The sequence below is a fragment of the Branchiostoma floridae genome, chromosome 8 (assembly GCF_000003815.2).
Source record: "Branchiostoma floridae strain S238N-H82 chromosome 8, Bfl_VNyyK, whole genome shotgun sequence".
NCBI classification, from domain to species: Eukaryota; Metazoa; Chordata; class Leptocardii; order Amphioxiformes; family Branchiostomatidae; genus Branchiostoma; species Branchiostoma floridae.
The window spans coordinates 16269290-16282115 of NC_049986.1; the positions used below are offsets into that span (position 1 = coordinate 16269290).

General features: G+C 39.7%; 1 protein-coding gene across 2 annotated transcripts in view; it reads right to left on the reverse strand.

Moving 5' to 3' along the window:
• LOC118420815 (zinc finger protein on ecdysone puffs-like) overlaps positions 1-12826 on the reverse strand; it is a 50446-nt gene that overhangs the window by 19463 nt on the left and 18157 nt on the right. For both annotated transcript variants that reach the window (XM_035827829.1, XM_035827830.1), the window contains exon 2: positions 1308-1517. In XM_035827829.1, the coding sequence (XP_035683722.1) occupies positions 1308-1517 (210 nt within the window). The remainder of the gene's footprint in view (positions 1-1307; positions 1518-12826) is intronic.

Below are 12826 nucleotides of genomic sequence, written 5' to 3' on the forward strand. Positions count from 1 at the left end.
GGTGTTCTATGGGGGCTCGAAAGTTCGATTTTGTGTTAAAATTGCTAGTTTTTTCACCCTTTTTTGCCCCATAAAATCATTTTTTGGTGTCTTTGGGGGACCAAATGACCAAGGTGCAGTGTCTTATGTGCAGACCTACCAGCTTGCTGAATTACGAGATATTCCAAGGTCTAGTTTTGGAGATATTCATGTTTTTTATTTGTGCGGAAAAGAAGAAGAAGAAGAAGAAGAAGAAGAAGAAACGATGCAAAAACAGTATGTACCTTCTGTGAAGGTAACATAACAATCCACATGCACCTACATCATCAGGACATTTATGTTTAAAACCCAGTACAAGGACCAGTACAGGTTAGGTGCAGGTAGACTCCAGAAATACCTGCAAAGCTCCATATTTAAGTGCACTAACCTGCATATGCAGGTGGCATTTTGAGCCCTGATATACAATGTCTGGTATGTGGGGTTTGGGAATTTGAATGCAGCCCAGATTAAAGATTTCCCTGTATGAATCAGAGTGAGTACATCTGCCCACAAGGTAACCAGGTCAGGTCTGCGGTGGATCAGTCACAGTTGATGTGGTACATTTCACATCACAGGGGCACTGTGGAGCCATGTGGCACCATTCTGTCTCAATGTTCCACCTCTTTAAATACTTGTCCTCAACATTGGGACATGGTGATTTAGTGCCAGTTTACACCAGGCAAAAACTTGTCCTAAAAATGCCCTACAACGTTCGAGGCACGGTGCGTGTTCTAGGACACTTTTTTGTCCGTGTAAAAACGAAAACGATGCGCTTTAGCACCTCGAACGTCGTAGGATATTTTTTAGGACAATTCATTTTTTTTGCCTTGTGTAAACCGGTCCTTAATTCTTTTAACTATTTCATGCAAATACTGAAATAGATGAAAACTATGCTTTCTTTCTTCTTTGGATTAAATGCACAAAAAGTGTGAAGATGTTAAACTTCTCTTTCCCTTTTGTTTTGAAAGTTTGGTCACCTAATAATCTTTCTGTAGAATATCTTAAAAACTGAATATCAAGTTGCTGCAATGTTTCATTCATCCGTTTAGTAGATAGCAGATAATTCATTAATAAATTTACAGTAATTCAACATTTTTGTCTTGCCTTCACGTCTTCACCTGACCTACATCATCATCATAATCATCATCATCATTGATATCATCATCATCATCATCATCATCATCAGCCCTGTCACTATGATGTACATCAATCTCCTAATTCTGAATATTATATTCAAATAAATACTGGATATTACTAAACTACTATTTGCAGTTATGAAGCATTTTTACCTGGTCCGCATTTCTAACATCATCATCGTCAGGTGTAGGGTCTGATGGATCGTAGGCAGTGGCGTCCACCCTGGATCTCTTCACCTCTGGACCATCCTCCTCCTCTCTCCTCCCCTCGTCACTCCGCTGGTCTGACTCCGGCGTCCTCCGGTCGCGGCTCCAGCTCCCGCTCCTCCCGCGGTCTCCACCGCTCGGGTAGCGGCTTCTCTGCTGTGATAGGGAAATAGAAATACATAAAGTCTAACTGCAATACCTGTCGATTTTGACTGCCAATCCTGCATATTACAGTAGAAGCCGTTTAATTGCACTCCCCATTTACCAGCACATTTTGTGCAATTAATGTAAGAAATGGTGGTGAAACCATCAGCTTAGAGAAGGTTTGCTGAAGATGTCAGACTTTTCGGTCCTATACCAACTCGGCCTATGGCTACTCTGACTCAATATCCTGGTCAACTTGGTTAGGGTTAGGTTTAATGTGAAGGCTGGCTTGACCAGGGTGTTGGGCCGAGTTGACTGAGGACTGAATCATCCCGATCCCGTTTACTGAAAATTCCACATTCATCACAAGTAGTGTACATGGTGCAGGACTACTATCATCAAGTGATTTGATAGTTATTCAATATCATTGTCATCTGCTGGTTTTGTATTTGCAGCCATAGAAACTTACTGCTATTTCATTGCTGGTGTATCTGTACTTGTAAAAATGAATCAACAGATGTATTCTATGTCTTACTATCGAGTTGCTGTCCCACTACAGAATTGTGTACATGTACAATGTGTATTTGGTCAGGCTTTAATCCTGAAAGCGTCCAACAGACATGATACAGTCCACCATTCCTGACTAGATACCAGTGTGTGACATCAGCAATCCTAACCATCCCTTCAGTTATCAGGTCATCTGGAGGTCCTATAAACTGTTTATCATATGGGGCAGGGCTTGGGTCAACTCTGCTACTGAATGAAACAGGATCAGTGGGGGCTGCATAGCAACGTGCAGTCAGGCACACATTCTGGGTTAATCCTCTCTGTGCTGGTGAAAGCACTTTCTAAGCATGGATTTCTGGGCTATCATAGCTATTCGCTTGGCCTCACGTATCTGTAAAACCCACATACGTTATCCACACCATCTACATGTACGTATTCAGGCAAGCTACAGAGAGTAGAAAGCACTTTCTAAGCATGGATTTCTGGGCTATCATAGCTATTCGCTTGGCCTCACGTATCTGTAAAACTCGCATATGCTATCCACACCATCTACATGTACATGTACATGTATGTATTCAAGCAAGTTACAGAGAGTAGAAAGCACTTTCTAAGCATGGATTTCTGGGCTATCATAGCTATTCGCTTGGCCTCACGTATCTGTAAAACCCACATACGTTATCCACACCCATCTACATGTATGTATTCAGGCAAGCTACAGAGAGTTGAAAGGCAATGGCTTTGTATTCATTAAGGATATAGGCGTAATACCAATAACAAAAGCAACCATTTATTGGGAGTTTCAAAAATGCTACATGTTGCAAGCAGACATTGGACCACACTATTCAATTTTTTTGTTCTCTTATATTTTTTAGCAAAAATATAGCAAAAGGGCAACACAAGAATCTGAACATATTTATTCCCTGAAAAAGGGTACAGACTTTCCTGGCAGATTTCATGATTTTTTATTAATTTGGCACTGTTTTTTTTTTAAAATCCAAGACCCAAAAATCAAATTGGTCTGGTCCGTAAATGTAAGAGAGAGATAGAATCTGTACCCTTGGGGACAATGTATTGGTACACTGAAGTTTGTTAGGTTCATGAGGTGCAAACATCTGTGTAAACCAGTGAGATGTGTGTACTACAGTGGGTTAGATTGATCGTTACACTTCATCTCTTAATCTATAACAGACACTTTCACTCAAGATATCCTTGGGTAAATCTTCGTTAGAAATCAGGTCAGTCTCATCTCTAGAGAAATTACCCCAAGAAATACTCCTGTCAGCCCTTCTTGGTAAGCAAATTTCTACATAGTAAGCCAAGACAGATCTGCAGGGACCAAGCAGACACAGCTGACATGTCTCTCTGTGTCAATCAGGGATTGTGATCCTTAGCTGCAAGATATTGCTCAAGTAATTGGAGAGATGAACTCTAATTTTCCAGATAGTAACACACAGGTAAACTATAGCATCTTATTGGATAGAACACTGGGTTAACCCTTAACCATGATTTTTAATATTGACCCATTATATCAAAAGCACAAACATTATGACCTCAAAATCTAGCCATTTCTATGTCATTTCTATGTCGCCTTGAATTGGGTTGGCACATAATATCAATTATGTAAACCCCAAACATTATGATTTCACACCCTAGCTATTCTCTTGCTAAGTATGTTGTAAAGACGCATCAATCATCATCAAAGCACTTTCACATACAGGCTTATGGAGGAGTGCCTTGCAACTTTGTTGCCACCTGTTGAAGGTAATGAATTGTTAAAGTCAAAGGGTCAGGCTAATGCCTGGCAGATGTGGATATGATAATAAATTCTCAGTGTCCCAGATTACTCAGCACCAACTGGGCTACACATTAATTATCACAGTTTTCAGGTGTTACTGGGCTAGAAATACCTGCACCAAACCTGCACCGATGTGTGTATATACATGTATGTAGACTTATCTTTGTGATGTGGACACAGTCATAAATTCTCAGTGTCCCAGATTACTCATCACCAACTGGGTTACACATCAATTATCACAGTTTTTCAGGTGTTCTTGGGCTAGAAATACCTGCACCAAAACTGCGCCAATGAAAGTACTGCCTATTTGTGTATATATATATATATGGAGACTTTTCTTTGTGGTGTGGATATGATAATAAATTCTTATGGCTACACATCAATTAGCATAGTTTTTCAGGTGTTCACGGGCTAGAAATACTACCTGTACATGTAGGCTAGTCAAATGAAAAAAAAATCGGAGCTGTGCAGGTAATTCTAACCTGCATCTGTCAAAGCACTGTCTGGGGATATAGGTGTGGACCTTTGTTTGTTTTATATGTAAAATGAAAACAAATAGTTCAAATAGCTGCTTAATAGCTTTCAACTAAATCCATGCTTCACTAATTTAGTGCAGCCAGTGCAGGTAAAATTTTGCATGCCACTATGCTCTGTTACAAAGACATACAAATGTATATGCTCCCTTAATTGATATCCCACTGTTTAATACTCACATATTGATGTCAGCATTATGCCTCGTTACATTCTACATGCACAAAAAAATGTATTCCTGGACAGGACTCGGTAACCCTAGAGTATAAGCCTGTAACTGAAGTTGGAAGTGTCCCAAATCTGCAGTCTGCACATGTCTGGAATCAGCCACAGATGAGACAGAACTCCCAGAGAGAGGAAGGTATAAAATCCTGTTCTGGCACAGATCATCTCATGAAAGTCATCAGTATCATGTCAACAGTGATCATCTTTGTTAGTATCCTGACAGCAGATGCATTAAGTGTGTTGATGATAACACCTTGTTCACCTTTGCATTGTGCTTACCTTGTTTTTTGATACAGTGATCGACCAGTTACAAGAGACTGGAGTCCCGAATATTTTTCGAAAAGGTAAAATGGCCTTGTTGTGCCAAATAGCTGTTAGTTACATCAGCAACTGGATATGATTTTTGGAAACGGTCGGATGTTTCAAACAGGATCCACTACCTTTCGTCACTGGCATGTCTTATTACCATGTTGTCTAACCTTAATTGACGTCATCAAGAGTTAACAGTATCTTTGAGTTTACAGTTGAATTTTGAAACAATGGCAGTTACACAATGAAACAGAACATCTGTTGTTTGTGGTGTGATGAGTTCGAAATTTACAGTACTGATATTAGCTGCCACACAGAAAGACCTGGCAGATGAGACTGTCTATCCTTGGCCTTTCTTACAAGAATTACAGTTTTCTCTCTTAGTTTGGCTTTCAAAGGAAGAAAAACACAAAGTTTGAAATTTACAATCCTGATATCAGCTGCCACACAGAAGGAACTGTCTATCCTTGGCCTTGGCAGACTCCCACTGTCTCCCCACTGCCCAGGTTAGCCCCTCTGAGGTGTGTTTATGTCTAACAGAATACCATCACCCAGGTGCAGGTAATGACTTACAGCTTCCACCTTTAATAAGACCGTTCCCAAGGGTGAATACAAACTTACACAGGCTCTTGGCATGTATACAATCTTCATGTAGAGTCTCAGTTATGTCCTTGAACTAGCAGAGCTGGTATGTGACTTTGAACTTGTACTTGTCGAGGATATAAAAAAGATATACCATATCCTAACAATCTATCACTGAAATTGATATCAACATAACCATGCCGGACAAAATTTATGATAGACATAACCCTATCTTGGCACAAGCAGTGTATGTATGGTACATGACAGTAACCTCCCACCACCTTCTTGGCTATCAATTGTTATTTTTACCAGCACACTTCCAATGTAGGTCCTGAATTGATTAGTCAAGGACAAAGCCCTACATTGGGAAATTGTAAGGCTGTATTTTACTTCAGGGTGTGCAGCTGCTATCTTCACAATACCACAGGAAGATCCCACAGAAGTACTCTATGTTGGCACATCACTTTGCCAAAACTTTCCTCCAAGGAAGTTACTGTAAAATGTTGAAATTTTGGTGGTGTTTTAATATTCCAGTGTTTTTTCGATAGTTTCTTGACCATGCGCTTAAACCACAGCAAAAATGCTTGAAGTCTTCTGCCTGCCTATAGCCTTGTTTAAATTACGAATTAAAAACCACACTGACAGTGAAAATCCATTTTCTTCCTGCGGCAAAATTTACAGTACTGACTACTGAGGTCTTGCTTCATCTCCACATACCAGCCTCCTGCCAAAGTTCCATGCTGCTATTTGGCACTGAGGAATCAATTACCCTTCCCCACCCCCAGGGTTCAACCTTTCATCCCCCACATCCCCGCTGGCACACCTTTCTCCCACCTGGGCTGGCAGGAAGTCACCTTTGACCCCGGGAGGTCTCTCCCCTGGCGCTCCTGGTCAGAGGCCTTGATGATGTGATGAACAGTTTAACACGGATTCTATATCATGTTATACAGCAAAGCTTCTTGTAATGTACAATGTATGCAGGAAGGGTCATCAGTTTGTAGAAAGCAATGAAAATAAGTATATTCATTTCTCCTTACATGCTTCATTTGTGTGCTACGTACAGGTGAAAGTGAACAAGACACTCCAAACCAAGTAAGGTTTTGTTAATTTACATCTACAGTATGTTGCATAGCATACTGTTTGTTCCACGTATACATGTAGCTGATTCCTCCATATGATATGAATCTGAAGAAAAGGGCCCAAAAGTGGTCACGTTAAATGAAGGAAGACTCCTTACTTTTGAAAATGACCTTCAAAACAAATCTGGTAATAAAAAGAGCATGTTGTGAACTCTATATCGCCCCACCACATGGAGGGATGCGAAAATAGATGTTGACCTTCTGGCCGAAAATCGTCTCACATGTACAGGGGGGAATGAAAATTTATTACTTCCTTCTTCAAATAACATTGAGGGATTATCGCTTCAAAGAGAGAAATTATAACATCTGTTCTGTGACTCCATTTATGGAAAACAGTGTCCTTGAAACACTTGAAACCCTATGTTAGGCAAAACTTTTCTAAAGCTGCAAAATGTATTTACGTTTTAATGACTTTTGTGTTCTTTTTTTAAACATGTGGCTTTTTGTTCCCCATAAGTCCGACCAGGCGCCAGTTTGTAAATGGGACCCTGGCATTAGTTGGTATTTATAAGTGAAGATTGCAAGACCATGTATTCTAAGAATAATTTCTTCACAATGCATTTAAAGACGTTGACTTAATATGCATTTTAGTTCAAAACCAAGATGTTTATAGGCACTATTTTCAAGTGATCAGAGGGTAAAATACCTTTCATAATTTGGCCACATTGTTTCCTATTTATATGTGTGTATAACATAAACTAAGATATGTATGACATGCATCAACTTGCGAAATTAGATATGGGTTTGACATGGGGTATGCCACCTATGTATACTGTACCATCATCAGGGATGGAATAACATGTAAAACTAAAAGGTATAACAATTTGTCCTAAAAGATTAGATGAAGACTTAGTGTACTATTTTTGCTTGCATTTAATATTTCTCAGCAAAGCACACTCTTCTTGTTTGGGTTAATTTAGTTTGACATTGAAGATTTTAAACTTTTACTTCTTATATACATATAGACTTACTCCTGAGGCTCCCCCCATACATGTACATGGACAGGTCCAGGTCCATGATTGCAAAAAGGACAAATGCAACCCCTGACAATTCAGCTGTAGCATTGTTGGATCCACAGGGCAGAGGTTGGAACCCCAGCCCTCTGGATCCAATGAATGTTCATCCCTATGGCAAAGCAACAGGTTTGCTAACCTCCAATGCCAAAGGGACACAACTTCTTTCTCATTACAAAGGACATGGTTATTTTGGTCAGTCATCCTGCCTGCAAATTATTACCATCACCATGAAAATCACATGTTTTACACTTTAAGTGCACCATAGCTCTAATTTTACCAGATGAAACCACTTTGACCATCCCACACCAGCGCCGCCACACTACAAACCTAAAGTGCACTTTGCCATATAAGCCGCATTGATCTGTTGTTTGCAGCTCCACTACACTTGACAGACAGGGCAAAGGCACAGATCGGTCTTCCTTCAAATCTTTTCTGTATTAAGCCCTAAAACCTCCAAACATTGAAAACAGCTGTTACAAGTATTAGGGTGTAATCAATGTAACATGGAAAGTAGGCTTGAACTCTGGTCTGATGTCTGACCAGTCGGTATTAAGTCTTGACCTCATCTTGTGCCAACAAGTTCTGCAACCATCCACCTGACACAGCTTATTGAGCCCAACTGGACCTTTGGTCATTGCATTTACCTGCTTAAACCCAATCCTTGTGGTCTAACTTCTTAAGTTACTTCCTTAATTCTAAGATTTCAAATTTGATTAAGTGGGAGTGAGAGTTACTGAAAAAAATCTATCTTTTTCCATGTGACTTTCATTTTGATAAATCTCTTTTTAGCATTCTTTATAGTTAACGTTATATTTTTTTCACAGAAAAGCCAAAGACATAATTTTGTACTAATTTAGTATCGAAAACAGAGAGAAACTGTGCAACAGTTTAGAATGTTCAAAGACTTTTTACATAAGCTCCTTGGAATCTCCCAGAAAATTGCAATTTTCATGCACTGTTAGGTGAACAATGAGGCGTGAAGAAGACCTTTAACATCACAATGGTGGGCAGTCCCCTTCATCTCTATCTAACACCATAAAAAAGGGCTTCCTAATCATCCTGGAGTGGGGGAAATGTGTAGTTACAGATACCACCCTCCACAGGTTCCAATACACATTCCTACAACATCTACCCATAGGTTGGTCATTATGTAGTGAGCCTGTAATATTAGCACAGCAGGTTGATATTGGTGACCTTTGCAGCCTTCAATTTCCTACAGGGATGATAATTTTTCCTTTCTTCATTAGATGAAAACGAAAACAAGAAGGGTCTGGCAGAAATTCCACATATGATACAAATATATGTACTCCTTACATGCAGCTGATATCATGTTTGTGATATCATAATGAAAGAAATGAGATCACTGTACGCAACAGCATTAGGATGAGGGACTTGAAAGACAAGCATATTTAGTATGAAAACTCTTTTTTTTTCGTTGGCTACCTGCCAGGTCCAAGGAGAGACCTGTTCCTTATTTGTGGCCAGACTGACACAACAATACCCTGTGGGATAGATGTCTGCTACCTCCAGTGGTCCTCATTTTGAAAAGAAGGTTACATTGCACATACACACATACCATTTACACATTAGCTCCCAATGTTTTTATGATATATCAATAGCCTGTGTCATTATAATGAATCACACAGAAAAAGGTTAGTGGCCTCAAGAATTCCACTTCTCTAGGCTCATACAGAATTTCCATTCTACATGTATGTTAAATCTGAAGATTAGACATCCAGGTAATAAGATATGTCAAATAGCAACTACTCAAGCAACTCGATATGAAATATCCAAAACCATATCCAGTTGCCTGAGTAATTGCTTTTTGTCATAGGGAAAATTGTCACAGGGAAAATTGTCACAGTGTAACATTGTACTTCCTGGCTGAATTAAATATTCAAGTTTTCGCCTATAAACATGTATTTGGGCCACCACTAAACATAGTACTTTTCCACACCATTACATTAGATTTTCTTTTTGTGCATCTCAATGGGAAGGAAACTGAACAACCCGAACAGTACACTCTAAACTACAATGGCAGACTTGAATAACACGTTTTCCACGTGGACTTTACAACTTCCGTCTTTCCAAAGTACACTCTGTATTGCGATGACAGACTTGCATAACATGTTTTCCACATGGACTTTTACAACTTCCGTCTTTCTAGTTAAAAGGTCCCTCCAGCTTCCGTCCTTTGATGCAAAGTTCAGACGAATCCTTCAACCAAATAAATTCTTCTCTAGTACTCTGGGAGAGTATGGCAGCCTAAAATTTCGGTACTGGTTGACCGACAAGTTTGAAGGTTATCAATATCTAGTATGTTTCGCGAACATGTTTGTAAAAAAATTAAGAACAGGCTAATACAGTATTCAGGCAGTGTGTAAACCCTTCCTTCTCAATTGCATGCTGGGTTCATGACCAAAAATGCAGAAATAATTGTTCCAAGGTACAGAGGCTCCATAGGGCTGGCCTTGACGGTGGCCCAGAACAAAACAATTTTGAACGCAAGTGCAATGTTAAGGTGGTAGCTTCTTTGGGGCCAAACGAGGGCAAGTGGGCAACTAACTAGGAAGGGCTGGGGATTTAGCATAATGGAAGCACATGTTTAATCTATCCCTAGGAGGAAAACTTCACAAAGTGCTTAGGGCATGGGTTGAGACTGAAGGTTTAACAGGATCAAAATATCTACCAAGAAAGAGTGTTTCAACAAAAACAAGTTTTTCCAAATTTCAAAACAATGACGTACATTTGTACTCAGGTTCCATAAACAATTCTGGAGGGACTAAGAAACTGTCACATCAAATCTTTGTTGACCTTCTGGTTAGTAAACTTCAGTTGCTGTTTTCAATTACTCCATTTTAAATGTCTTTAATCAAATTTTGCAGAATTTTCTTCCTTTCATATTTTTTTTTAAGATGCAACTTGAAGTGCTGGACGTGTACATGTAGACTGGAAGAAAAAGTAAAACAAATGGTTTGGTTTCAGAACAAAAATTTTGTTTTGCCTTTGAGGATATATTTGAACTACCAAGGACGTACTACCTCTTTCAAGAAACTAATGTCCAAGAAGGTGCTGGGGTAGAAAATCGTAATGTTTCCTGGCATGTCTGGTTTCTCTGAGGTGAGACGGTCAGAAAATATTACAATCTTTCAATCCAACATCTGCTTGGAGATTACCAAGAACATTTCCTTCAGGATGGCCAAGCCATGCCTGGAAGACCACCTGTCACCATGGTTACAGTCCTGGAAGACCACCTGTCACCATGGTTATAGTCCTGTCAATCATCCGCCTGACCATGTTACATGGCTCATCACAATCTAAACCACATGCAAGTCATTATAGCCATCTTCAATTACACCACATCTGCCATAAAGATCAACAGCCTGTTGGAAATGCAACAAGCCACAAACTAGGGGCCAAGCTCTCAGCATTTTGCAAGGCTCCAAATGACCACCTGCAACCAGCAATATGCAGAACACTTTCCAAAACTTCAGAGATGAGACTATAACAAGTCTAAGGCAAAAGATACAAACAGTGGAAGATTTGCTGAAATACACTGTAACAACTGTCAAAGAGATACAATCATGAAGTTCAGATTTTTGTCTGTGCCCACAAGCAAATTCCAACGATGGCATTGGGTCCTGGAGATGCTCAGCTTTGTTCTTACGCCATTGAACTTATCTCCTCTAACTGAAACCAGGTGACCATTTTGAGCATGAAAGCAAGCACCTCTTCATGTCAACATCGGCTGGCAAAACACCAGAAACAAAGATCATTCTGGAATGGAAAGACAACATTGTAAGACTGGCCTTTCTCCTAACTTTGATTGGTTCCATGATCCACAACAGGAAGCAGAGGCACAGTTTCACCTTGTCTTCTTCCTTTGAAGGCAATTTCCAATCTTGTTTGAACTTGACCTTTAATGGAGCTAATGTGTTCTGCCAGACATCATGGTATATTCTTAGGACATACCATGATGTGTTTCATATTATGAGAGTTACATAATATTGGAGGTTAACAGAAAGGTCTTGTGGAAAGGCTAATTACGAGAAACAAGGAACTGAGGGATGACCATTATAGTATCTTCAGTAATGGAGTTGTGAAAAACAGAGCACTCTATATTCAAGGGTGATTGGACAAATCTGGATTTGATTTTTTGTCTTGGAAACAGTGGAGGATTACACATGCCAATTTTCTCAAAACATATGGCCAAAAAGTGTTTGGCCCAAAAGTAGTTACTCAAGCAACTGGATATGGTTTTGGCGTATCTTATTACCTGGATGTCTAACCTTCATCAAGGCATATGAGCGTTTATTGTACTGTTCTTCCTTTGTTTGATATTGAAGTGTTCAAGAATTTGCTTTACCCTTGAAACATTGTTACGAAAAACTGGTTGTCACCAAGAACAGTTAGTATAAGTTTAAACAATGCTTGCAGCTAGTTGTGCAAAGGCTGTATAGATGTTGTACAGATACAGATACAGGGATAGGATGTGAACAAGGTCACAAGTCATCTTTATTCATTCCTCCTTAGGAATCCAAAAAGAACCCTTTATGATGGGTGTTGCAAGACGTCTACCATCCGAGAAAAACCAGGACTATCATGCGCACATGTTACAATACTAGCCGCCCGAAAGTTTCATAGAAGCCAGAGTATGTTCTACCTCTATCAGCAATCTACTAATAACATGGTAACCACCTGAGAGGAGGGCTCCATTTAGAAGGAAGATAATTCCCCACTTAGCATGTCCACTTGAAAAAGGATATACACTTGAGACTAGAACCTGCCATCATAATAGAGATAGATGTCAGGCATTCTGTGCTTGATTGAGGGGGAGGGGGGCAGGGGAGGTACTAGTTGTCACTAACAGTGCAAGCCAATCCTACCCAGCCCCTCTCCCAATTGCCATTAATAAAGATATCATATACTGTTGTCCCTGCCTCTTGCACAAAAAGAGAAGGGGACAAGTCTTTTGATACACAATGTAACAGCTGGTGCAAGAAAATGTATGAAAACTTGAAAAAAGTGTAGCCATTTACAGTCAATTTCAAGAGATATTCTAATCACTGTCATAAGTAATCAAAATCATAGTAAAAAAAAAAATGTAGCAGTGACTCTGTGAGGTTTTCTGGACCATAGCACATACTCTTAAATGATTACAAGCTTGAACAACAACATCACTTTACTCCTGGTTTTAGCCAACCCTCGGAGCGCATG